We start from the raw sequence: 27,176 nt of genomic DNA on the forward strand, positions 1-27,176 counted from the left end.
TGCCATTCCGTCATTACGATGGCATCTCTGGGTGCGCCCAGGCCAAGCAGCAGGGGTGCACACAGGGTCGGTGGCCAAAAAGAGCACTGAGTTTCTGTTGTGCGTGCTTGCAAGTGCAGAGTAACACAGAACTGAGGGTTTTGGTATAGACTGCCTAGTCCTTGAACACATCCAAGTGAACCAGGCACACAAGATGTGCCACAGCCCCTCCAGAGCCCATGGCCGCATGGCCCCATACAAGAGCTCCCCCTGCAGCACTGAGATGATCTCACTGAAAAGGAACACACTGTTCCTAAACCAGAAGAGGAGGTAGCACAGGACAAACAGATGTTCCTGATGAAACTGAAGGAAAAAAAAAAAACTTAGGGCTCAGGAATAAATTCAGCATAAGTCAAAAGAAAAAAAAATGATAACGCAGGGTTGGTTATGCCACCACTTGCCAACACTGGCATCCCATATCCGAGCAGATTTGAGTATCAGTTGCTCTGTGTCCGATCCAGCTCTCTGCTGTGGCCTGGGAAAGCAGTGGAAGATGGCCCAAGTGTTTGGGCCCCTGCACCCATGTGGGAGACCCAGATGGACCCCCAGACTCCTGGCTTTGGCCTGGCCAGGCCCCATACACTGTGGCCATTTGGGGAGTGCCCCAGCGGATGGGAATCTCTGTCTCTCCTATCCCTCTATGTTTCAAATAAATAGTTTTTTTTTTTTTTAAGTTATAATGCCTTCCAGCTATAATTCTTAAACCCTGGGTCAAAGAGAGCATTGGTCAACAATGACCATCCCCAGAGTGCCAGGATGAGAGAGATAAACAAAATAGAAGTTCCTCATTGGCCCTATAAATACAAACTGCGACGTGGTGGGAAGTGGGTGTGGCTGCACCTACATCCTCAGCAGGAACACGGGACCTGCACAGAACACACCATTGCGTCCGTGTGTGAGGGAGGAGGAAGAGGGAAGGACGGAGGGAGGGAACTCAGACAGGGGCAAGGCATGTGGTGTGCGAAGTCAGACTGGATATCAAGACGCGAGGGGCCAGGGGTCTTACCTGGTGCCTCTGATAGGCTGAAAACATTTTTTCAAAATCCTCCAGGTCTAGGATCCGAAATACATGCATGTCATCGATGTCATTCCACACGGTGCCGGGGACTCGCTCCTAAGATGCAGGGTGAGAGTCAGGCTCGGTTGAGCCAGCTCCTTCACTATGGGGGTGCCCGCAGCCTCTCGAACCCACAGCAGCACTGCAGTGGCCAGGCTCCGCCCCACCCCACCCCTCAGACCTCGGCCCCTCCTCAACACTCAGCTCCAGGGCCAAGGCCTCCCTTCTGTGTGGGGCACATGTGAGAATGTTCCAGAAACCCCTGGAAGTGCTGCAGTAGTGAGTGAACAATGGCCCCAGGGGGAAAAAAAGGCAGAGCAAGAGCAATGCTCAGGGCGCTCATACAGGTCCTCGCTCCCCACCCCCATGGGCCAGCAGGCTTGGCCTTGACCCCGTCGCTGGCCAGACTCACGGCAAGGATGAGGGCCCATACATACTCGGGACCCTCAGAGCCTCCACGCGGAATGGGTTCCCTGCACCCAAGACTCCTCCTCCCACTTTCTCAGATTCACAGAGGTGGACAGGTGCCAACGTGGGGAGACTGGCCCCTGTAGCGGCCCTGCTCAGACCAGCCAGCTTTAGAGGTGAGGCCCAGGGAAGGCGCCCCCCAGCCCTAGGAGTGCAAGGGGCTCAGGGTTTCCTATGCTGAGGTCTCTCAAGGCAGCCACTGCCCCATCTCTGGGAGGGACCCTGGCACGAGGGCCTGGATGGGGGCTCTGAGCCAAGCCACAGCTGGACCCCGGCAACCTTGTAACGCTCTGCTAATGGCTCAGAGGACACAGTGAACCCCGCTTCTGCCCAGAGCCCACCCCTCATCAGAGCTCTGGCCTCCTCTGGAGGAGACCCTCCCAGCTCTCCTGGGCTGGAGGGCGGCCAGGGGACCTGCTCACTGCCTCCCCATCCCCCTCCTCCAACTCCCCCTCTGCAAGGCTCGGAGACAGAAGCATACTTTCCCCTCACTGTTATTTTCTTAAACTCTGCAGAGGGGAGGCTAGGCCAGAGTTGGGGGGTGGGGACATTCCTGTGGCCTTTGGAAGGCTGGGGACCCTCCGGTGGAACGCAGACCTGGGAAGCTCATGGCAGCCAGGGATACAGGCAGCTGGCCAAGCCCAACACAGACACATTCTTCTTGTGGCAGAAACAAGCATGTGTGTGTGTGTGTGTGTGTGTGTGCGCGCGCGCGCGCACACGCGCGCGCATGCGTGTGTGCACGCGGAATGGGAGGAGAGGCTGGGCTCCTGCAAAGGGGGATGAGGGAGGCAGAGAGGAGACGGGAAGGGGAGCTGAGCGAGGGAAGACAGGGAGGGGGCTGGCTGAAGTCACGTGGGTGGGCATGGCCCTGAGTCTCTTCTGGAGGGAAACCCGCACTTAAATCCAGGCCCCCACAAGGGAAGCCGCCTCTGCCCCTTCTTGGTTGGTGAGGCCAGGGCGAGGAGACAAAAGCTGGGGTGGGAGAGAGGATGCAACACTGGAGAGAGCCCCCCCTGGGCGGGCCACAGCCTGAGCACCAGGATCTTTCTCACTTCTTCCTAAACACCAGGCCCACCCCCCAACTCCCCGACTACTTCCAGACCTCCAGCTTCTTCACTGAGGGTCTAACTGAGGTCTGGAGCCAGGGAGAGCAGCTCTGCTCCCCGCACACTCCGTCTGCTAACCTACCTCTGTCTCCCTGATATGCACAATCATTCTCAAGTTCAAGTTGTGCACCACTCAGGCCAGGGCCTCACATCTCCATTCTGGATTCCTAGGGCATACGCCCCTCTCTAGAGACAGCATGCTGTTTGCAGGGAACTCTGTCAGAAACGGACTTCATCACATTTCTCTTGCTGGGCATTGCCCATTGCCTATCTGGTCAGGCTGACCTCGTGTAGGCCATCCACCGGGACCCTGGGCTCCAGGATGGCTGCTATTCTTTGACCACGTCACAGACAAGCAAACCAAGTCAGTGTGGCTGACCTCACTGAGCTGATGGAGGATTACTGCAAGAACACACTATAGGCACACACAGCAGTGCCACCAGTAACAACTGACCTAATATGCCTATGACTCCTACTCCCCGTCAGCCACTGTTCCAAGGACTGTCTTCAGCCAGGCCCCGCAATCTGAAGCCCCAAGATTAGATCACCTGCCCCGGCACACAATCACATACCAGGGACTGGAGCAGTAGCTCTCAGATCTTACTCAGTGCCCCTCTGCAGATCCCCAGCAAACTAGTCTACAAGTGCATTCCAGCATATTCCATCAAACCTGCCCGCTCCAGGCTGGGAACAAACCTCTGGCCTACTCTGGGTCCTTGGGGGAATTCATGGAAGCTTTGCTATTACTGGACCCCAGAGAAAACCCTATGCACAAAGCTCCCTAGGCTGAAAATGTCACAAAAATATTAGCTGCCTTGTCTGTCTCCCTTAGTCATTGGCACGCGTGCCAACCATTCATTACATTGAAGGCCTTAAACTGTCAGTTGAAAACCTTAAATTAAGCAGACGAGACAAAAGTGTATTATTTCTCCTTTTTGAGCCGCCATAAATTCAAATGTTGTTTCTGACCAAGAACACTGAATGCCTCTGTGCAGCCTGTGGCTTTCGGTTCTCCAGAGCGTTTGGCCTTTCTGGCTCACCTGTGGCCGAGGAGAAGCGGCCATGGGCCCCACTGCAGGCCAGTTGCTGCAGACTCTGAGGATCTTGCTTTAAAATGTTGCTAGCAAGTGGCCCTACAGTGTTCAGAACTCAGATTGGAGTTACTAGAAACAACAGATGATGCATGGGCCTTGTTCACGCTCCATCTTCCCACCTAGCTGATACACCAAAGGCAGAAGGGAGCTAAGAGACCATCTCAGACAACCCAAGTCAGTTAGGGACAACATGCATGGCAGATACAGGTCACATGGCTAGTTAGAGCCACACCTGCTTTGGCTAGAGGTTAGGACCTCTCCCTCAACCCAGCCCCAGGATCCCTAAGTGCTTACTTGAACAGATGTCTTAATTTGCCAAACACTAAGCTCTTACAGGGCTCCTTTTATTATGATCCATTATATTGCCCATCAAAATCCTCTACATAAAACAGACTTCAAGCTGGCCAGCTGGTCTGCATTAGGAGCAGTCATCTAGCAAACAGCCACCTTCCTAACTAACAATCTCGTATCTCTTGTGAGCATCCATCTGAGCTCATTTAAGCTCAAAGACAATGGTGCAGCTGTGAATCCCCCAAGAGTGAGCCCAAGACGTGCACATAAGATCAGAGTAGATCCATCACCCCAGCTTCAGCTGGAGTCTGTATGCCTGCTGTTGATGTATAGACATGGCTGGGTCCACTGGAACCATCTGCCCTCTCTGTGTTTACTCCAGGGACAACGTGACTGGTCTCATAACAGGACTTTCCATCAGACAGCACCAGAAGCAGGACTCTGGCTAGGAGTCGTCCTCAGTTCCTAGTCTTGAGACACCCAGGAACACTGTGCTCTGTGTTCACACAAGTCCAAGAGCGAAACTGCTTCCCGTGTGGCCTGGGGCTGGTGCTTCTTCTCAGAGGACCCCTAACTCTTGGTCTGGGTGTGTATGGGCCTCCCCAGAAGTCGCCCAATTGGCTGCATCTCAGGGCACCCAAGTCTTCAGTCCTTTGTACTTAGCGTCCTCAGCTCCCCACATCAGCCCAAGTTCCCTGCCTACATCTCCACTCTTAGTCTCCAACCCACCCTGTCCTTGAAGCTGTAGCCCAGTTTTGGTCTTATCTACAAGGCTCCCTGCCTGGTCCAGGCTGTGCCATCTCTGTGGCTCCATTAGCCCTCAGCACACACAAGTTCCGTTTGTAGGTGTCTCTACCAGGTGTCCAGAAACCACCCCACAAGAGTTGTTCTCCCCAGCACACAGCGAGTCTCCCGGCACCAACAAACCCACCCTCTGCAGCCACAGAGGAGGAACACAGCAAGGACAAATGCAAACGGCCAGAGGCATCCATGGGGCTGACCGCCACCGGCTGCAGGACGACCCGCGGACCCCTTCCCAGGAGCTCACCTCGTTCAGCTTGACCCAGTTGAAGGACTTCAGCGGGTGGGAAGGCTGGGGGACACGCTTTTTCCTGAGCGGGATATCGCTGCTGGGGAAGGGGTCCTGGGGGAGGGGCAGGCCCATGCCAAAGCAAGGGGGTGCACCCGGGGGCGTGGGAGGCCCACCGGGTGGAAGGGGTGGTGGCGGTGGCGGGGGACAGCAGGCGAAGGGGAGAGGGGGTGGGGGTGGGGGCAGGTCGTTGGTTGTCATCGAGGAAGAAGGCAGGGTGAGCGGGCCCCCAGGGGGAGGTGGAGAAGACACCGGGCCGGTCTGTACGGAGACAGAAGGATCAAAAGGAGAAAGCCATGAGCACTGCTTCCACTCAGATCTCTCCACCCTCCTGTTCCTCCCTCTTCTCCATCTGTGCTGGGCCCCGAGTCTGGCTCTCACCTCCCGTGCACACTGAGCTCTCATGTGCTCCCTCTGCATCCCAAATGTCCAACACCCCCCCAACACATACACACAGTTACGACTGGAGTCACAGCCTCACAGGGCAGCCACAGGACTGACCCATACAGTTGCACAGGCCACTGACTGCACCAGGACATCCAGCTGAGACGGGGAGGGGGCAGAAGTCCCGCTTGCACCATGCTTTCCAAGGTGTGCTTCCTGGGACAGCATGAGCCACAGACGATGCTGCTCTTTCTAATCAACACGAGCATGCCACTCATGCAGCCTTAGGGGTCCCTTTCAGCCTAGCGTGAGGTTCCCCCCTCTCTCCTCTGCCTCACCCTGGGGTCCGAGATGCCCTCCACACTGTTCTCCCCACCCTAACCTGAGGCCCAGTGTCTCGGCCCAGCTCTGTAAAAGGGAGAGGGTGCCCGCGTACTGAGAGGTCACTGAGCTGGGCTACCAGCTCTGCCACTTGTCCCCGGGCCTGGCGCAGCTCCTGGGACTCTCGGGCCAGCTTGTCCTTCATCTTGTTCAGCGTCCGCATCATCTCTTCCTTCTCCAGCGTCTTGGTCTCACACTCCCGCTCCTTCCTCTCCAGCCGGCTCATGAGCTCCGTGTGTTCTGCGAAGGGATCGGGAGGGCGTGGTGGACATTTGTACACCCCTCTGTGGCAGAAGATGGGTCCTGGGCCGGGCAGGGAGAGGGTTAGGGAGCGGTCAGCAGGTGCCTCACCTTTCCGGAACTTCTCGGCCTGCTCCCGCCACTGTTTCACTTCATTCTCGTTGATGAGCCTGGTGGGGAGCGGAGGGAAGGGTGGCGTGTTTGTCGGATGTTCGGTCACAGCTGCCCAGGAGCCACGAAGCCTCTCTGCTGCCCACTTTGGGACCCTGATCTCAAGTCTGCCCAGCCACACGTAGGAGGCTAGGATTCCAGCTCCCAGATGTCCCTCCAGGTCCCCACCCCTGCCCAGTTCTCATTGCACATCGGTGAGCACTACCAGAGTACAAAGAACCTTAGACGCCTTAGAATCCAATCCCTTGGTGGTTCATGTCGAGCTCCTGAGGCTCAGAGACCAGCAACATTGCCAAGAGCTATTCAGCGGGTGAACTAGGACTGAATCTCAGGTGAACTAGGACTGAATCTCAGGTTAACTAGGACTGAATCTCAGGCTTCCCTTGCTTGTATGACATGTCTCCCTTTGTGAAAATAGACCCTGGCCTCAGAGAGAGACCAAAATATTGACCACACCATGGTGCAGGCTTCTCATGTGTAAGAGTGAGAGAAATCGCCTACTCCTACAAGACAAAATGAGTGTGTGGAGGTGAAAGAGGATGTCTGAAACAAGAGGGCCTCATCTATGTCAGACCCTTGAAATAAGGGGTGAAAACCATGCTCTCATCTTGACACCAGGGTGAAAGGGGAGAGATCCCAGTAACCACTCCTTCCACAAATATCTAAGTGCAGAAGCGGTAAGTGCATGACTTGTGGGCCCTTCAACCAGATCCATGCTATGGAGGGGACACAGCACTGAGAAAGGGTAATATTTGGTGGAGAGATTTCTTTGGAGAGAGCCTTTGCTGTCTTCCCAACCCTGCCTCCTTCCCACCACCCAGGGCAGGGGTTCCCGTGGGCCCACCCATGTCTGCCGACACTGGGAAGGCAGCAAGGAGGACTGGGGTCTGACTCAGGGAGGGGTGAATTCAGAGGCTGAAGCATGACTGAGCGGGTGAGTGCCACCATGCCAGGATCTGCCAGCCCCCTCGGGAATTTTGGCACAGGAGGTTGTGTAAGGGCTGCCCCTCGGCCAGATGTAAGCCTTGTGGGGGAACTGGGCTGAAGCCACATGACTCCTGTCTGAAGGGCCTGCCTGGGACAGAACTGGCCATGTCAACACCAGCAGTCTGCGTGAACCAGAGGCTGATGGGACAGCGGCTTCAAGCAGCCAGCTGCAAAGAAAATCTTGCATGCCCGTGAGCTGGGTTTTATAACGAGACACACGCAGCGAGGAACTTGTCAATGCCAGCAACAGACAAGCATCCTTACCCTTGTACCCAGCCCACAGAGCAGGAAGCCTATTTACTCAGTTACCTGCTGAGTTAAGACCTTTTCCCCTTTTCCTTCCTGCCCCCAGGCTGCCCCTGTTGAGGGTTAGCTAGTGGAAAGGCAGGTGGGAGAGAGAAGGGATTGGAAGGAGGGGGACAGAGCAAAGAAGCCATTCATCATGGGCACGTATGCGCGCACCTCCGCCATTCTGGCCTCCCTGGGCCCACTGGTGGAGCAGGGAGACTGAAAGGCCAAATCAAGCCACAGGTGCAGATGCATACCTGGGGGTGGTCCCCCCAGAGATCTTAGGGCTTCTGTAGTCTAAGGAGGAGCAAAGGCTGCATTGGGAAGTCTCCTCACTAAACGCCCACGGTGCAGAATGGTGGGAAACATGGCAATAACTGCTTTTGGATCATTTTTCTAGTTGCACTTGTCCAATAAACCAGTTAGGATTTTCATGACATCAACATCTGATGATTTGTGCAAGTGAAAAAAAAAAGGTGCAACAATGTTTTACTGAGCTTTAGAATGCAATATAATGAATCCTTGAGAGCCAATTTATCTCCTTGTGGGCAATTAGCTCAGGCTCGCACAGAAAGCTAGGTGAAAATTCAAAATTTGAAAGCAGTGTGTTTCATTGATATGCATTTCAGTTTAGTTCTCCATGTCTCTCTACACCACAGTCAGCAAAAGGTGGTAAAACCAGAGACCCCAGCATCTGACCATCCCACCCAGCAGCCCCGTGGCCAAATGGCTGCCCTCTCTGTCAGTCATGGGCAAACTTGCTATAAAGGACTACAGAGCATATTTTTGCTTTCATGTTCACATACAGTCTGCAGTATTCTTGTGTTTAAACTGCAAAAAAAAAAAATCCTTAGCTCATGGGCCATAGGAAAACTGCATAGAGGCGTGGAGGCGGTCCACGTACGGGAGCTTGTTCAGCAGAGTCTAGGTTACTGTGCTGAAATCCCTGCTCTACCCAACCCGTGCAGTGAGTCACTGAGAGGTGAACACACACCTTGTGCACCCATGCTCTCTGACATGGGAACAACCAGTCACATGGCCGTGCAAACTTAAATACAATGTTAAATTCCGTGTCACACTAGCCATCTGGGAAGCACTCAACAGCCACATTCACCACTCTGCTGGACAGTGCGGCAGAGATGCGGCATCTCCACCCGCTCAGGGAGCTGTCCTGGACAACGCTGCTCGGGACCCAGGGGGACGTCTGGGTTGACAGAGGGAGCCAAAGGTCTCAGTGCCGAGGCCCAGGGTGGGAGAGAGACGGAAGGTGGAGGCAGTCGGGGCAGAGGCGGGTCGCGGCTCACATGTTGACGATGTTCTTGACGTTGAAGTTCTCCAGCGGAGCCAGGTCCGGGTCCACACCTCGCTCATCCTGAAGCACAATCTGTTGCAGGATGCGGTCCAGGAGCTGCCACTGCTGGAAGTAGCCGCCGTTCCGCTTGTCTGAGGGAGGACGGGCGTTACACCTTTACTGAGCCCGGAGCCTGCCCTGGGCTCAGGCTGGGGACACGTGCCCTTCCCCACCCATGGTAGGCTTCTAGTCTGGTGGGACAGGGATGGCCACTGCTGATGACAGAGACTCATAAAGCAGCCATTGATGACCTACAACTGACCATGAACGTGCCAGCTCTCTCAAAGATTTCCCTACACCCAGAAATGCTCCCTGGCTTCCTTGCTACCCTGTTTAGACCCTGGGAAGGCAAATTGCTTTTTATACTATCTATAAGAAGCATCTGTTCTAAAATATTACGTGCTGAATAATGAAGTCTCCAGGGGAATTTTTTTTAACAGAAGATTTTAGGATTAACTACGCTATTGTTTTACAGAGGATGGTTGGAAAGTGATTACAAGTGAGCCTGAGAAAGGGTCAAAGGAGCTACAGAAGTAGCTAGTGGAATTCAGGAATACTTCTTGTTAGAGGTGACCTTGAACTAGGAAGACAAAGAGATCATGTATTGTGCCTTTTCTTCCAGGGTCTCACTCCAGTCCTTTCTAATTTGGATGTTCCTGGACTTTATTTCACATAATGGCCATAAGCTCTCCTTCCTCAGTTTTTTTAAAAAAATATTTATTTATTTGAAAGAGTTAGAGAAAGATGGAGAGACAGAGAGAGAGAGAGAGAGAGAGAGAGAGAGAAATCTTCCACCTGCTGGTTCACTCCCCAGATGACCGTAATGGCTGGAACCAAACCAGGAGCTGCTTCCAGGTCTCTGCATGGGCTGCAGAAGCCCAAGCACTTGGGCTGTCTTCCACTGCTTTCCCAAGCCATTAACAGGGAGATGGATTGGAAGTGGAGCAGCTGGGACTTGAGTCAGCTCCCACATCAGATGCTGGCAGTGTAGGTGGCTGCTTTACCTGCCATGCCATGACACCAGGCCCCTCCTTCCTTGGTTCTTGACCCCAAGCACTTTGTCTCCAGTGACCATGAGGGGAAACCAACCAGCACAATCCTGATGTCAAAGTCACATCATAACGCTGACAAGGCAGACAACCCAGTCTACAGAGACCCATCTGGGAGAAAAGTAGGATTAGTGGACAACACAGAACACTGAACACAGGAATCCTAGGAGCAGAAGAATCGGGTTTCCCTGGCCTTCCATGTAGAACTTCTGGGTGGAGCTTCAGAGAACTAACAGCTTCCTAGTGCAGGCCAGCGACTGTCCTCCTTTCCACCGCTCCATGAGCAGGTGCATTGCAAAGTGGTGTAGGTTTCCATCTACTTTCCAAGTCAGGTCACCAGCTAGCAGAGGCGGAATGTGTTTCATCTGAAGTTGTGACCACAGAGAAATGACAGTTCCTTCTATATGGAAAGAACACGCTCAGGGGCAGCGCTGTGGCACAGCAGGTTAAGCCACCACCTACAATGCTGGCATTCCACATGAGCACCAGTTCAAGACCAACTAACCCTCTTCTGATCCAAGTCCCTGCTAATGGCCTAGGAAAAGCAGCCGAAGGTGGCCCAAGTGTTTGGGCCTATACCACCAACGTGGGAGACCTGGAAGAAGCTCCTGGCTTCAGCCCAGTCCAGTGCTGGCCCCTGAGGTCATCAAGGGAGTGAACCAACAGATGGAACATTCTCTCTGTCTCTCCATCTCTGTAACTCTTTCAAATAAATAAATAAATCTTTCAAATACATACATCCATAAAATAACACGCTCAGCCTCAGGTCTGGGCCCTACCAAATGAAGATAACAATGCACATCCCAAGGGAGAGAAGCCCTGTGCGCAAGCGCCTAGCTCCAGGCCTGGCTCAGCTTTGCTGCACAACACGTTGTAGCAGCCACCGTGGGATCACCAGCACTACCGTCACCTCCACATAGGAAAGTCTGGCTAGCTGAACGTTCTCATAGGCCACACTAGTTTTCTGTGTGAGGGGGTTAAGTACCAAACGGTACAGTTAAAGCTTATTTCAAATTGCATTGTGGGGTGGCTATTAGTAATTATAAATAATTCGATCACTGTGCACACCTGGATCTTAAAAATTTCTCCATCTGCACCCATACATGCCAGCATTAGGCATTTTTAGAGAGGCAGAGGCAAGGATGTTTGGGTGGGAGTCAGCTAGAGAGGGGCTGATAGCACCTTTTTAAAAGGTAGAAGTGTTCATGCCACATCTACGCAGCTGCTTTCCCAGGCAGGCACAGAAGCTTCTTTTTGGAATCCCCCAAGAGGACCGGCCCCTCCTCTGTCACGAGCTGCCGGCCAGAGCGGTTTTGATCTTGCAATGAGAGATCTACTGCTTGTTGGACTAGGATGTTGCAGATGCTCAGGGCCACGCTCCCCAGCTCCTCCCTCAGGTAACAGTGGACGGCCTGACCAAGGCAGCGAGGGAAGAACAGAGCCAGGGGCCTCGGGGTGCCAAGGGAGACATGGTCAGAGCAGCAAGCAAGGGAGGCCCTGGGACCCTGTTTCCACTGGCCCGTCCCTGGGCCCAGGCCCAGCTGAGGGGGCAGTGAGTGTGGGGTACTCACAGGGCATCTGAAGGCAGTGGTGCAGGACAGAGAGCAGGCAGGGGTAGGCCTCTGTGTGTTTCAGCTTCTTGTGGATCAGCTCGAACATCTGGGTGGCGCTCTTAGTGTCTATGTGGACCTGGGGGTGGGGGCGGAGGGCACCATGAATGGGGAGAGGTGGCAGTGGGGGAAATGGACATGGGGGAGAGAAGGCCCTGAGTCTGTGACCTAAGTCCCACATCCCAGGAGCAGTTTCCTCCCCCCACCTCTGGGAGAGAAGGAAGGGGAGAGAGGAGGAGGGGAGAGAGGGAAAGGGAGGGAGGGAAGGGGAGAGGGGAGAGGGAGGAGGAGGAGGAGATTATTAATGACATAAACTAGGGTTATTCCATCTCAGCACTATGACATCTTGGGTGGCTAAGTCTTTGTTGTATGTAGAGAAGGGCTGTCTTATGCATTGTAGGGTATTCAGAAGCACCCCTGGCCTCTGCCTCCTGGGTGCCGGTGGCACCCCTGACACCAGTGGTGACAGCTAAAAATGTCTTCTGCCATTGCAAATGTCCCTGGGGGAAAGGGCACAAAACTTTGCCTGGTGGAGGACTACTGCGGCAAGCTAAGGGACAGGAGCCGGGGTGTCGATGACTCCAGGTAGGCTGTTGGCACGGGGCAGGGGTCTACCACCTGGGTTAGAAGCCCCTGCCCAGCCCTTGGTTGTGTAGCACCAGGAAAGACTCGCCCTCTCTCACCCCCAAGTCTTCATCTACACGTGCAGGGCTGACGAGAGGGCACTGGGATGGGGCTTGGTGATGGCAGTGCCCAGAACTATGCTTCTCTTCAGATAGGGCTCTGGTAACACAACACTGAACAGCAGAGTTGTGTGCTTCCAGGATCTCTAAGACTAAAATCAAGCCTTGCTGCTCATGAGCTGACTAGAGATGGAGAGAAGGGACTCGGGAAATTGCTGGGAGGAGGCAGGAGAGGCGGCTCAGGAAAGGCACTGGAGACTGATCTTGTGCACGAGCAGGCTCTCCCTTGGTCTTCGTTAGGGGTTTTGGCCTCCTCAGAAGCAGGTGACCAGGTGAGGACTCAGGCAAAGCCCATCAGATGCTGTCCAACGCCAGCGCACAGCCATGGTCTCAGCCATGGCGAAACCCACGAGGGAACCCAGGGAACACGGGCCCACCCGGGCACACGCTCTGCGTCAGTGTGTGCGGGAGGACTGCTTGGAAACCCCCTGGCATCACCTCAACCCCACAGGCTCCTCACCATGTCAAACCTCCTGGCCAGCTCCAGGTCATCCTCGTTCCGGACCATCTCGAAGAAGTCTAAGTGCCTAGAGAGGATGGGGAGGCGGGGGGAAGACGGGCAGGGAGGGTGGAGATGTTACAGCCAGAACATCCCTGCTCGGGGGGCTACGGCTCCTCTGAGCCCTACACTGGCTGGTGTGATCTGAATGTGTTCTTGAAGTGAGGCCCAGGCAAAAGCAGAAGGAAGCCATCTGTCCACAGGCCAACACACACGCCCCCTTCCCGATTCGCTCGGCCCTCCTGCAGGCCAACCCAGCGTTCCATCACCATCACCCCACTCCAGGTTCCTCCGCTCGGGCACCACTGACATTCTTGGCTTGGTTGTCGATGGCTGTGGGAGGCTGACGTGTGTACTGTTGGATGCTGACAGCATCCCTGGCCTCTGCCTACCAGATACCAGTAGAACTACTCAATGTGACAACCAAAAAGGCCACTAACCATCGCCCAATATCTCCTGCGATGAAGTCACCTCAGTGGTAGGACCACAGCCCCCACACTCCATCTTCCCCAGGGTCTTCACACTGCCCCTCAGTCACCCCTCATGGCCAGTCTCTCTTTCATTTCCTGTTCTTCTTCCACAACACAACCCAACTCTTTCTCAAAAGGATCCATCCTTGCTTCCTTAAAACCCAGCCTGAAGGGACAGAACAAGAGACGGCTTGCAGGAATTTAGCTGTGCCCTTGGATCAGCAAGGGGCTGATGGCATGCACTCTGAGTGGGGCATTTCTTGGCTGGGCAGGACTACACTGCAGGATGTTTGGCATTCCTGACCCAACAACCAACACCAGCCATGTCCTCCACCAACCTCTTTGAAAACCAGAGAATGCCCCCACGTGTTCCCAAATGTCCCCCAGGGGGCAGTACTGCCATGGCCGAGGACGACTGGGTTCAACTCTGTAACTGCAGAGGTAAGACGGGTAGGTCAGCAAGAGACAGACAAGGGCACAGCTGCCCCACACTGAGCGGACCCTGGACTATGCTGGGCATGGCAGGTCACTTTTAGGGACAAGTGCAGCCTTCCCTAAGGTCCTCAGGTTTGCAGAGGGGCTGGGTGGCTTGGGCCTTACTTGTCCAGGATGGCGTTCTCATGTTGTCGGAGTTTATCAATCACAGGCTGTATCCCCAGCATCAAGAACTCGTACCGTAGATGTAGGCGGAACTCCAGGTTATCCTGGGGCGGGGAGGAGGCACACAAGGGAGAAGCAGCTTTGGTCTCAACACCCACAAGAGTCCCTGGTGGACCCATCTCCAATGCCCCCGCTACAGTCACAGCACATCTCTGGCAGCAAACACACCTGTAACTGCCCCCAGGCCCAGACGCCCAAGGAAACATGGGAAGAAGCATCCTCCGACTTAGCCCTTTCTCTAACGCAGGCCACGGCCCAGTTCCATTTAGGTCTCCTGCCTCACTGCCCTCAAGCCCCTGACCGGTTCTCTCTTTGCCTCCGACACTGAAGAGCAGTGGTGTAGGGGACCCAGAACTCAAGCTTTGGGGTCAGACAGGTCTTAGCTCAAATCCCTGCTCTACTACTTACTTTAAAAAAATGTTTTTGTTTATCTATTATTTAAAAGTCAGATCTACAGAGGTGGGGGAGAGATAGAGATCTTCCACCCACTGGTTCACTCCTCAGGTGGCTGCAACGGGCACTGGGCCAGGCTGAAGCCAGGAGCTTCATCCAGTTCTCCCATGTGGATGGCAGGGGCCCAAGTGCTTAGGCCATCTTCCGCTGCTATTCCTAGGTCATTAAGCAGGGAGTAGGACTGGACTTGGAGCAGCCAGGACATGAACCAGCACCCATATGGAATGCCAGCATCTCAGGAGGCCACTTTACTTGCTACACCACGATACCAGGCCTACTTACCAGTTCTATAACCTTGGGAGGGGCTGGCACTGTGGCATAGCTGGAAAGGGCGCTACTTGCAGTACCAGCATCCCAGATGGGTGCCAGTTCAAGACCTGGCTGCTCCACTTCCCATTCAGCTCTCTGCTATGGTCTGGGAAAGCAGTAGAAGAGGGCCCAAGTCTTTGGGCCCTTGCACCCATGTGGGAGACTGGGAAGAAGCTCCTGGCTCCTGGTTTCAGATCAGCACAGCTCTGGCTGTTGCAGTCAATTGGAGAGTGAATCAGTGGACAGAAGACCTCTTTCTCTCTCTCTCTCCCCCTCTCTCTCTCTGCCTCTCTGTATAACTCTGACTTTGAAATAAATAACTAAATCTTTAAATAAAAAAGTAAAAAATTATAACTTTGGGAAAGCATTGGTTTCTCCATTTGCAAAATGGAGTACTCCAGTACTTATCTAGGGGAGGAGATCTGTACTACTTACCAGATGAGACATGGTCACCAACTAATCAAACACAAACCAGCCACAGACAGTTGGTACTGACCAGGTAGCATCATGCAAGGGGCAGATGACACCCTCCCCCTTTCCACCCCCGTGACCCAGGTCAGCAGGACTGCACACGTGAAGGTATGCCGGCACAAAGGAGGGGGAGGCAGAGGTCATTTGCCCCCTTTTTCCCTTCCGCCCTTCAAGTTGACCTTGATTGGAACATCTGATTGTCTTAGAGTTTAGGGAGGTCATCTCTTCTGCTCTTTAACGGTTTCTTCTAATTTTTGTGGTCTGAGACTCCCATGCTGGCCCCAAAGGGAAAAGCAAACAGAAGCCATGCCTCCGATAGAAGATGCCAGAAAAGCATCACCAGTCATCCCAGAAACCACTCCAGAAGCAGGTCCCTAGAAAGGCCTAGAAAGCAAGCCCCAAACTTGCCTCCTTCCACGATGCAGCCCCTACCAGCCTGAGCCAGCATCAGCCAGGCAGGTCTGGGGCTTGTCCATGACACACCTAAGGCAGGATGCTACCTAGGCCGGGGCCTTCCAGATTTAGAGAGGAAGGAGAGCCGGCACTGGTCCTCACCACTACTTTGGAGAGCCACCAGCAAGCCCTGCTGTGGTCACGTGCAGTGCAGGGCTGGCCCTGGTGACAGCAGGGTTCATGACATGCGCCAGGCACCTGAAGATGATGGTGGTGGCAGCAGCCACACCAACCAGATGCCTGGACCCCTCCCCCCGGGAAGCACTCGAACGCACCGGGAGCAGGTGCTCAGGTGCCTCACCTCTCCAGCTCCAGCGTTGAGGACAGCGTTGATGAAAGACATGATGGCTGTCTTCAGATTCACTTCGTCCCGGTACCGCCCCAAGCTGCGGTCCAGCTCGTTCAGCAGGGTCTGGGCGGAAAGGCAGGCCAGGGTAGGAAGGGAGGGCTCAGGGTTCTACGGGGGCAGCCTTGGGGCTCGGTCCCCACTGCTGGCCGGCATTGCAGCCCTGCTTGGATGCTGACTATATTCCATCTGCTCACCGCCCCCGTGTATTCCCTGTCCAGGTCCTGGCTGGCCTGGACACTGACCTTGCATCCCTCCTGCATCATCTACACAGCATCAGGGGCCACTTTCTGCACGTAGTAGGGCTCCAAACTGCTTGCTGACAGCCGTACCGGCAGATCAACCGCAGAGCTCCTAACAACGGTTCACATCCACTGACATCCACCCTGCACCAGGCTCGTGCTAGGACACGTCACACTTACTGTCCTCCTCACTGCCACTTTTCTAGGCAGGCCAAGCAGCACAGAAGAGAGAACAGCTTGGCCTGAGCTCCCAGCATCCCCACATGAGGCATGGGGCCTAACATCTTGCTTCCAGCAACTACACTCAAGTCAGCAATTCTTGACTGAGCCCCTCCTGTGAGTCAGGTACTGGGCTCAGAGAGGCAGAGCCCCCAGCACGAAGCAAACCAATATTCCAGCTTCAAGGGACCCACAGCCTGGTGAGCAGGTCTAGTCCGTTTTCCCAACCAAACCCCCAACTCAGCCTCTCGTGTCATTTGTCATCCCCCACCCCGTGTCCCCCCAGTCCTCTCTGCAGCCTGCATTCTGTCCCTTCTGCAGAGAGCTTTTGCTCACAGAGAGTCCTGGGTCCCCCGTGCAGGACGTCTCCGCCCCACCCTGAGCCTCCTCACCTGGAAGCGCGTTCGCTCGGCGGCGTACACCTGGTAATGCAGCATGGCCTGGAGCACTTTCTTGTGGCCGCCAGGCACCAGGCACACGGCACCCAGGATCTCCAGCACGGCCACCTTGGTCTTGCTGTTCTCTGTGCGCAGACTCTGCGCGATGGTGCTGATGGCCTCGGGCTGGGCCAGCACGTGCGCCCGCCCCTGCGAGTTGTTCATCAGCGCCTTGATGCAGCCGATGAGGGAGGTGTGGATGCGGCTCTCGCAGGTGGCGTGGTCCATGCTCCGGAGGAAATTCAGCAGACAGCTCAAGCCCTCCAGCTCGATGAAGCGGGTCACAAACCTACCAGCCAGAGACGGCAGAACCAAAGGCAGCCTGTGTTTGCATTTCATTCTGTATGCATTTTGCACATAGCCTACTGCTTGTGGGGTGCATCCCGCCTAGGGCGGCTGCTTGGCTTATTAACAAAGTTTGTCTAAGACATTGAAATCCTATGACCCTCACAGAGCACTCAAATCTTATTTGCATTTCAAATACTGTGTATTTGCATATCACCATCCATTGCATAGCTTAAGTGGTTTGTAGGTAAGAGAGATGACCATGATCCATCATTATTACAGCCCTTAAATTAGAATGCCCATCTCCAGCAAGGACAGAAACAATGACAGTCAGACAACAAGCAGGACTTCCATACAGGGACACCATCAGAATCACTAAATCCAAGGGCCAAGGCTGGGGTAGCTATATTTCAAGGGATCGGTAGGAAGCCAGCAGTTATCCTGACTGTGAGGAGAAACCATGAAAACCCACTTAGGACAGAGGTTCTTAACCTAGAGGCTGTGCTCCCCTCACACACATACAGAGGGCATTCAAGGATCCAAGGACTAGAATGGGAAAAAAAATTATATTTTCCCTTTTGGTAACTGAAATTTAGCATTTCCTCTGTGATGAATGCAGGCAACAAATGACAGCAGAGTGAGCAGAATCCATGACTCTGTCACCCAAAGAAATCACAGCTATTTTCATATCAAATTATGGTTGTTGCAGGTATCTCAAAGTGTCATTTACACTCATCAGTACTTCCAAATTATGGTGCTCATCACACCCGCTGCTGGCTCTCGCTGTTTAAGGCATAAAGAAGCACATTCATTTCTATCTCATACATTTTTAATGTTTGCTAGCTGTATTTTAATCTAATTGGTTTATTTGTTTAAGCCTATCTATTTTATTATTTAAAAACAACATTTCTGGGAAGCAGCCCAGAGATCTTCCCGGGCGCCAGACACCCCTGGTGAGCACACGTGGGCACACACATGTGTGTGCGTGTACACACACAAAGAGAATTCAGAACTCTTGATTTAGAATAATAATTAATGATCCGAGGAGAGGGCCATAAATTGAACTGAGGGAATCACTATGTATTTACTCCAAATGTATTTATGTGCATTTTATATTGCTGTACGAATATGTCTACAACCATCGAATATGCTATCAAATTAAGTTAACAACAGGCACTTTTGTACTGACATTATATGCTTTTCTATTATCCACAACAGCTCCACAATGAATATAAGTCACTTTTGTGATCAGGATCTTGTCATGGGAAAGTCCAATAAATTGAGGTGACGATGAGCCTGGTGACTCTCTCTCAATCCTTCTGACTTCTTCCTGCTCTGCACCCCACTACAGCAGAGCCCACCCCCAGCCCCTAGCAGAGTGACAGACGGATCAGGATGTCCTCACTCCCTGCAGGCTCTGATCCAAGCTCCTGGGGTGGAGCACTCAACCCAGACAATCAATTGATCGATCGATTGATCTCTCTCTCCACACACACACACACACACACACACACAGTCAGTAGATGGCTAGTTTTCAGCAACTGGATCTATGAGGAAAGAAAAATTAAAGGTCTGCCCACAGCACTCTCCATTTCCATGGTATAAATCCTCCCAGCGTAGCTGATTACAAGCCCTCAAGGAGCCATCGTTGAACTGGGCCAGGGAAGAAAGGCACCGTCACACGGCATCCCCATCATGCACACACTCACGTGTGCACATGCACACACACACAGGTTGCAAGCTTAAGAGTACACTTAATTGGCAGGTGCATCTTTCACGGTAAAAAGTAGAAAAGGGATTAGCTTATTAGAGAATGACATGTTTCAAGCGTTTATTACCTTTGTTTTCAATATAATTTTTTATCCTAAATTTATATTTTAATCTCAGCTATGTTTGACAGCCAATTTGCAAAACTGTTGAAAATTCAACAGCCAGGTCTCACCAGCTGGTGCCAGCCAGGTCCAGTGTACCCCTGGCTGACCCAGACACAAAGAACCCCTTGCAGCTCTTGGCATTCTGTGGACTCCACACACGGTGGCTGGCAAGGAGCAGGAGTCCTCCCACTGCCCCTGGGCCATCCAACCCCTTTCCTTTGCAAACATGGCTCCTACTCTAGACAGTCAAATCTCACCCGTGGGCATCAGAGCGCCCCCTGGTGGTTAGAGTACGTCTCAACCCAGGCCCACTTTCATACTGACTGGGCACTTGCCCTGGTCCTAGGGATTGGAAAGTCTTTTGCCACACACCTTGTCCTTATGACCACCTTCCTGTTCTGCCCACACACACACACACCCTGAATGAAACAAGCACCTGCCTTCAGTTTCTCTCGAGAGTTCCTTGGGACCCAAGGTTTATCCCATTTTGATCTAATCATCCCCCTCCTCTGGGCCTGCCCACCCCTTGGCAGCTCCCCTGCCACTCAGGAGGGCTGGGGAGTGAGGCAAGCAACACAGACTCCAGGGAACACGGAGTGTGCAGTTGGCTCAGGCACCAACACAGGTGCAGCACTGCATGTGGCTTCGGGATGCACAGGGGCCTGACTGGGGATGGGCATGGAAGGATGGGAGGGCGGGGACCCAGGCGTCACCTCATGGGCTGCGTCCGCAGGGCGGTCTTCAGGTCCTCCACCACCTGGTTCCTCATCTCTGTCTCCTCCTCATCAAAGGCGTAGAGACTCTGCATCTGTGGAGCCATGGGCAGCAGGAGTTGGACGTCACACCACACCGGTGGCCCAGCATCCCGGTGCCTGGGCCCCTCAGCCCAGAAGGGACCCAGGGGCCACCCTTGTCTCGGGAGAGGGTGAGGCCTCAGGGGATGCTAGACGAAGACAGACTCTGAGGAGACCCAGGTTCTGGTCCTGGACCTCACCCTCCTCATCTGTGAAATGGGGGCGAATGGCCCAGCTTGTTGCCAGAGCCTGTGTGATGTTCACATGGCTTGTGATGGTTTAAAGGGCTGCGGGGAGGGGTGGGTTATGACAGGACTGGGGGGTAACTGGAAGGTTGCTGAGCACCAGCGACTGGGGTGTGAGGGACAGGGGCAGGTGGAAGGGAAGGGCGAGGTTGCCAAGGGAAGGGCAGCGTGGAAGAGGAGCAGACAGCTCACCGCAGCCATGGAGTTGATTCGGTCAATGTAGTAGTCCGGCCAGCTGGTCGCCAGCTTGTTGGGGTCCTCCTGCTCCTAGAATGAAGAGGACAGTGTGGCCCAGCTGGCAAGGCAGGCCCACGGCTGGGGGTCTTGAGCTCTGTTCCATATCAGAACAGGGATTTGGGCCCAGCCCTGCCCACACAGGGGAGCTTGGAGGAAGCTGCAGAATCCCCCACACTCCCATTACTTCCTGCGTAAAATGCAGATAACGAACCCTGAGCCTCATGCTTAGAAAATGGCATGAGTCCAGAACCGTGCAGGCAGACATGCTCGCGATAAATGATGCGTATGGCTCTTTAAGAACCATTTTCTCCCATCATATTGGTTCTGCCCATATTTGAAGAAAGCACAACGCTATGATTGTTGGAGCCAAGACTGATGCATGCTTAGACCTTGTACCTCTTATTTTTCTGACCATATTCTTGTATTTGACAAAGGGATTGATTGGCTTGTGATGATTTGGTAACTTAAGCACCCCGTCTTTCAGAGTCTGAGCAGACAGAATGCATTTGGTACTATGCCTGGCCCATAGCACATGCTCAACAAATAGTGACTTTACAAAGACAGGAACTCCCAGGGCCCTGGACTTTAGAAAGACACAGGAGCCCCTGGTAGGTCTGATTTAACTCCCTCCCAACTCTGCTGAGTGAGGGTGTGTGCAGCTGGAGACAGAGCCTCTTTCCCCAAGACAGTCTGAGTTCTTCCCCAGACACCTGTAAGAGGTGATGGCATTGGATCAATACTAAAAGGAAATCAATACTAAGGGTGCTTGAACAGCAGCCTCTCTCGCCACGTGGCTCTGCCCCAGGACAGGGCATGCATCCCGCTCACCCCTGCCCCACGCCCTGGTCACTCTGGATGCTCCTCTTGCTTCCAAGTCAGTGTGAAAACTTGCCTCCCCCTGCCCCTCTGCCTGCCAGCCCCGCATCCCTCAGCTCTGCCTACTCCAGCGTCACCATTTTTTATAAAATCCCAATGTGGGACGAGTGGGAAAGCCGCCTTGTTTTGGTGCTGTGACTTCACACCTGCTACGTGTCACAGTCCACGACTGAGAGCCAAGTGCTCTGCCCTGGAGGAGGAGTCACCCCATGAAAACCAGCAGCTTCAGCAGACACACACTGCCCTGCGCCCAAGCCACAGGCGTTTAATGAGCACCACTCACTGGACTCGGCTCTGAAAGTACCAGGGAAAACATGAGGGCTTCTGCCTTCCACACAGCAAGCCAGTGCCAGAGAAGCGGTGGAACTGTCCATGGTGGACCTGGTGGAGGAGGCCGGCCCCTAATGCAGCAGTGTGAAGGGGGCGGGGCCCTAGGGGATTGGGCTGGGGTCAGCTGAGACAGGTGAAGGGTGGGGTGTTAGAGAGGAGAGCAGAGGGCTGTCAATGCATGTGGTTTGGAAGATGGTAAGAGATGCCCATATATTTTAATACATTTTGTATTGATCAACGTATGGAAACTCCATAGTAAACCAATGCAGTGTGTAGAAAATCACGAGATGTGTTTAATGACTCCTAAAATATATTTTCTCCTTTCCTCCTTTCTTCTTTCCTCCTCCTTTGAATTAAGCTTTTGTAAGGCTTGCTTTTCTCACAGTGAGATTCGCAGAGCATGGTATTCTAAGTGCTTAATAAGTGTGCATCGAGTATACAACAGTGGCCCGCAGTGTGTGTGGACCAGGCATCCACAGGTTCTGAGACCCTGGCACTTTTCTTTTCTTTTTTTTTTTTTTTTTCTTTTTTTTTTTTTTTTTGACAGGCAGAGTTAGACACCGAGAGAGACAGAGAGAAAGGTCTTCCTTCAGTTGGTTCATCCCCCAAATGGCCACCACGGCTGGCGCACTGCACCGATCTGAAGCCAGGAGCCAGGTGCTTCCTCCTGGTCTCCCATGCGGGTGCAGGGCCCAAGCATTTGGGCCATCCTCCATTGCCTTCCCAGGCCACAGCAGAGAGCTGGACTGGAAGAAGAGCAACCGGGACTAGAACCCGGCGTCCATATGGGATGCAGGCGCCGCAGGCAGAGGATTAACCAAGTGAGCCACAGCGCCAGCCCCGGCCCAGATCCCGGCACTTTGCCCCCAGCCATCCTGAGGTCTAGCAGCCCTGTGGGCCCCTGACCTTAACTTCCCAGGGGCCTGGCCAAGTCCACAGTCTCCCTGCGCCTTCCTTGCCTCATCCATGGAACAAATAACTCTACTGAGTTCTTTCTTGGGTTCCTTCCTCTCTGAACAGCAGGAGGATTCCAGTCCTCCAGTTTGATAAGGTCCGTGTGGCTCAGAGCAGAGCCAGCAATGGGACAAATATCCTGCAAGGAAGTGAGAAGAATTGTGATGAGGCCTGGGGATGGGGGAGCAGGCACCACACAGAATGCTCCCAGGAGCACACTGGAGTGACGGTGCCTTCCAGGCCCTCATCCACACACACCCCCCCTCCCCCGCCAGATACCCACACTACAAAGAGGAAGGAACAAGCTACAACCCAAGCCTAGAAATGTGAGGGAAGAGGAGGGGTGGGCCATGAAGAGCATAAAAATAGCCAGAAAAGCCCATACAGAGGGGGCAAGAGAGAGATGCAGGGAGAAAGAGATGAGCAAGACGGGGCTGGGGGAGGGCAGCCAGGGAACGAGAAGAGAGTGGCTCCCATCCACGTAAGCCCTGGCTGTAGCCCAGAGCACCACCTTCTAGGGAGAGCCCCGATCAGAAGATTAACAGTAGCTCCTGATGAACAGGTGCACAGCAAAGAAACCGTGGGGCGAACGGGGCTGATGTGTGACCTTTAGCCCCGGCCGGGGCAAAGGCTGAAGACCTGGAGGAGGACTCCCCAGGCTCACCCCTGTAAATTGCATCCCGAGAGCCAAGCCCTCCCCGGGAAGGCCTTGAGCTGTACCCCCTAGGCCAAAGCTGGCACAAAAAAGGCATCTACACTTTGCATCTTGGCACCTGACTCCACCCCATTCCTGGGTGCCAGCAGGTGCCTGCCTAATGGAACTGTGAAAAGGAGTCCTTCTCCCCGGGGTATAAGCTCTAATGCATCAGCCTCTGCTGTTCCGGTGGCTCCTACAACACTGCTGGCTCCTACGACACAGCTGGTGAATGACTGCACAGCGAGGCAGCGAGAGCCGCCCCGAGACGCAGCAGGACGGGGCAGGACGGCACCTTCTTCTTGCTGCAGTAGATCTGCCATTTCTTCTCAGGGGGCAGCGCAAACACAGCTTCCCGGTTCTTGTCCGTGAGATCCAATTCATCCTGCAAAGAGGAGAAAAGACATGTCTGGAGCCCAGGATGGCTGAGATTACACCACTCAGAGCCACAGGAGGCTACTGTTCCCTCAAACCCATCCCTCAGCCTACTGCTTCCGGCCCAGGGAACGCCCCAGAGAGGAGGGGGCTTCAAAAGGCTGCTAGAGAAAATGGAATGAAAAGAGTTTATTTCGGTGCAAATTGGATTGAGAACCATACCTAGTTTTTCCATAACACGCGTTTTCCACGAGATTTTGAAGACCCTGCATAGGATAGGGCTTTTCTGCCCTTGTCAGACTCCTGCATTGCTTTGTCAGCAATGCAGCAATGGATCTAGCTGTGTTAGACGGTCCCTATGAAACTCTCATCTCAAAGTTTCTTCTGCAGTTCAAAGGCAAGGACAGGGCTCAGCAAAGCAATGGTCCATAGGCCAGGGAACACTGCGACACTGGGAACTGAGGCTGTTTCATTCAGCTATTATACTCTTTTTGTAAAAGCAAAATCAAAACTCCCATTAGGACTGCAAAGCATACCGTTAACCTTTGTGTTTCCAGACACAATACGCATTGAAATCATGGCACTTACACTCTTTCCCTTTACTTGTATTCAGTGGAGAGCATTTAAGACTTCACTCCATGTAGATCAGAACAGGGCAGTACAAATATAATGTGAGGGGCCGGCACTGCGGCATAGCACGTAAAGCTGCCGCCTGCAGTGCCGGCATCCCATATGGGCGCCGGTTCGAGTCCCAGCTGCTCCACTTCTGACCCAGCTCTCTGCTATGGCCTGGGAAAGCAGTAGAAGATGGCACCTGCATGGGAGACCAGGAAAAAGGTCGTGGCTTCTGGCTTTGGATCAGCCCAGCTCTGGCCATTGCGGACAACTGGAAAGTGAACCAGTGAATGGAAGACCTCTCTCTCTGCCTCTCCTTCTCAGTGTAGCTCTTTCAAATAAATAAATAAATCTTTAAAAAAATAATGTGAGCCACATACATATAAAACATGCCTAGTGGCGGGAAAGCAGAAATAGGTGAAGCTAATTTTAATACATTTTATTCAAATGAATACATCTAAACTATGATCACTTCAATATGTAATCAATATAGAAATGATCAATGAGCAGTTTTAATTCTCTGTTTCAAACCAAGTCTTCAAAACATGATCTGTTCGTTACGCTTCTAGCTTGTCTCGGTTCAGATCAGCCAGTAGCTCAGTGAGGCCAGTGGCTGCCATTTGGACAGCACATACAAGGACTATATGAATTAAACCCATCAGTTTACCATCCCTAGCAACCTAAAGACTCCTGGAGATTTAATTCCAAACAAGGCTGCTTCCCTGGAACTCTACACAGCCCAGAAAAACCTTGGTCAAAATTCCCAGAACCCTGTTTAAGGTTTCCTTTCTATTGTCAGAATCGGGAAAAAAAAATTGAGTTTTGTGCACCTTACATCTCCCAGTACAAAGTCTGCCTCTCCACAACCTCCGTGCTTTTGCTTCCACACTTGTTTCTCTGTGGACTGCTTGCCCTCCCCACCACTCGGGCCAAGGTCCTCGGGCCAGCTCCCATGCTCAAAGTCAGCGTCCTCCAGCCAGTCTTCCATCAACCTTGCCAGCAAGAGCAGTCTCTGCCTCGGTGAACCTCACAGAACTCCCATCACCTCCTGTCTTTTCTGGACAGAGATCTCCACTTCTGCACAGGGCCCTGCGGATGCTGCTTCTTCCTTAGCTGTTCTCTCCTTGGTTTCTGCAGCAGCCACACTCAGGGGCAGTCCCTCTTGATCCCCCTGGTTCCATCGTGGGCCCCTGTGCTGCCTTCTCTGCTGCTACCTTGAAACACTGAGGGCTCTCCAGGCATCACCCCCCGTCCTCCTTCCTCTACGCCTCACCCTAGGTAAAGCCTCCTCAGCCATTTCTGGGAACCCAGTTATGATCCCAGACACTCTCCAGTTTGTACCCGCCCGTTCCCCGAGCTCCAGGCCTCAGGGCCCAGCTGCCTCCCGCACCGCCCTGGCTGGCTCTCCTCCAGGCCCCTGAGGCTCGTCTTTGCTGTTCCTGTGTGCCAGGCAGTGGGCAACGTGCCTAGGGTTATTCACTTATTTAAAGCTGACAACCGCCACTTTGCAGATGAGGGAGGCAGCAAGTAGAGAGGATACGCAAAGTGACTGCATGATGCCAGCCACCTCCACTCTGTCCCATCCTGCACAGACCTCAAAATCTACCCATCTCTTGGGGCTGGCACCGAGGCTCACTTGGTTAATCCTCCACCTGTGGTGCTGGCATCCCATATGGGCGCCGAGTTCTAGTCCTGGGTGCTCCTCTTCCAGTCCAGCTCTCTGCTGTGGCCCAGGAAGGCAGTGGAGGATGGCCCAAGTGCTTAGGCCCCTGCACCTGCATGGGAGACCAGGAGGAAGCACCTGGCTCCTGGCTTCGGATCGGCGCAGCGCGCTGGCCATGGTGGCCATTTGGGGAGTGAACCAACTGAAGGAAGACCTTTCTCTCTGTCTCTCTCGGTGTCTAACTCTGCCTGTCTAATAAAAAAAAAATCCTACCCATCTCCTCGTGCCATGAACTTGAGTGTTCCTTGGTTTCTACCCCTTCATCTATGCTCCCAATCCATGCCCTTTGCTCCTAACCAGCTCTTGGATCTGCGCACTCCGCTCCATCCCCACTGCTCGTACTTTAGTCCAAGCCCCTGCTTTCCCTGCCTTGGATTCCTTTGCTCTCCTCCTGCAGATGAACCTAGACCATTTCTTCCATAGAGCGTCCGAGCACAGTCCTTTAGTAGAAGAGCAGATTGTGTCGCTCCAGCCCCTGGTAGAAATCTTCAGAGGCGTCCTACTGCCTCTTGGATCGAACCCCAAGTCCTTAGTCATTCTAGTCTTCATTGTGTCCCCCTAAAGGACACAGCTTTTTTCTGACTCGTGACCGCCACCTGTGCTGTTCCTTCCCTGGGGAACCCTCCTCTCGCAGGGTCCTGCACCCCCACTCACTCACCTGACCTCACACTGCTTGTGGATCTCAGTGGAAACATTGCTGCCCACACCCTGCTAGCAGGTGGATCCTGCCGATATGCTCCCACACGCCTGGGATGTCCTCTATCTAATGCTCACCACACTGCCATTGCCTTGTGAGATCAGTCTTCCCCATTAGACCCCAAGTTCTGGGGGCAGGGGCCTGCCCGAGGGTCATCGAAGTCCCCCACAGGGCCAGCACACAGCAGGCTCTCCAAGAGCTTTGATCTGTTTGACCGACACCTGACACTACCCTTGGCAGACAAGATTTATCTGACATCCTCCCTTTTGTGAAAGAGCCCTGCAAGGATCCTGCTTGCTAAAGATGTTCGGTAAACATTTGTTGAATAAGTGAGTTGAATAAAGAACCACCTCTCTTCACCTCCTTCTTCCAAATCCCAGTGCACTCAAGGAAACAGCCCCAGCTAACACCAGCCAGGCGCCATGTGCTATTCTGCACTTACAGCCACTGCTCCCCGGCCCCACCCTGAGGAAAGGTGTAAGTTGGGAAACGATGAGCTCTCCTCAAGCCAGTGTGACAAGGAAGCTGGATGGCTTCTTCACACCACCCGTGGTCTCATCTTGCCG

General features: G+C 53.6%; 1 protein-coding gene across 14 annotated transcripts in view; it reads right to left on the reverse strand.

Annotated features, from left to right (window-relative positions):
- The window catches only part of DAAM2 (dishevelled associated activator of morphogenesis 2), a 115,163-nt gene that overhangs the window by 17,154 nt on the left and 70,833 nt on the right, over nt 1-27,176 (reverse strand). For 6 of the 14 annotated variants that reach the window (XM_017345100.4, XM_017345097.4, XM_089333247.1 and 3 more), the window contains 13 exons: nt 23,496-23,585; nt 20,302-20,376; nt 19,784-19,878; nt 16,867-17,200; nt 15,969-16,079; nt 13,922-14,025; nt 12,813-12,879; nt 11,571-11,688; nt 8,904-9,042; nt 6,265-6,323; nt 5,915-6,153; nt 5,107-5,409; nt 1,046-1,153 (listed from right to left, as the gene is read on the reverse strand). In XM_017345100.4, coding sequence (XP_017200589.3) covers nt 1,046-1,153; nt 5,107-5,409; nt 5,915-6,153; nt 6,265-6,323; nt 8,904-9,042; nt 11,571-11,688; nt 12,813-12,879; nt 13,922-14,025; nt 15,969-16,079; nt 16,867-17,200; nt 19,784-19,878; nt 20,302-20,376; nt 23,496-23,585 — 1,842 coding nt within the window. The remainder of the gene's footprint in view (nt 1-1,045; nt 1,154-5,106; nt 5,410-5,914; nt 6,154-6,264; nt 6,324-8,903; nt 9,043-11,570; nt 11,689-12,812; nt 12,880-13,921; nt 14,026-15,968; nt 16,080-16,866; nt 17,201-19,783; nt 19,879-20,301; nt 20,377-23,495; nt 23,586-27,176) is intronic. The other 8 variants (XM_089333254.1, XM_070074108.2, XM_089333250.1 and 5 more) reach the window with 2 other exon arrangements.

Source organism: Oryctolagus cuniculus, chromosome 5, assembly GCF_051225735.1.
Source record: "Oryctolagus cuniculus isolate XC-2025 breed Fujian yellow rabbit chromosome 5, ASM5122573v1, whole genome shotgun sequence".
NCBI lineage: Eukaryota > Metazoa > Chordata > Mammalia > Lagomorpha > Leporidae > Oryctolagus > Oryctolagus cuniculus.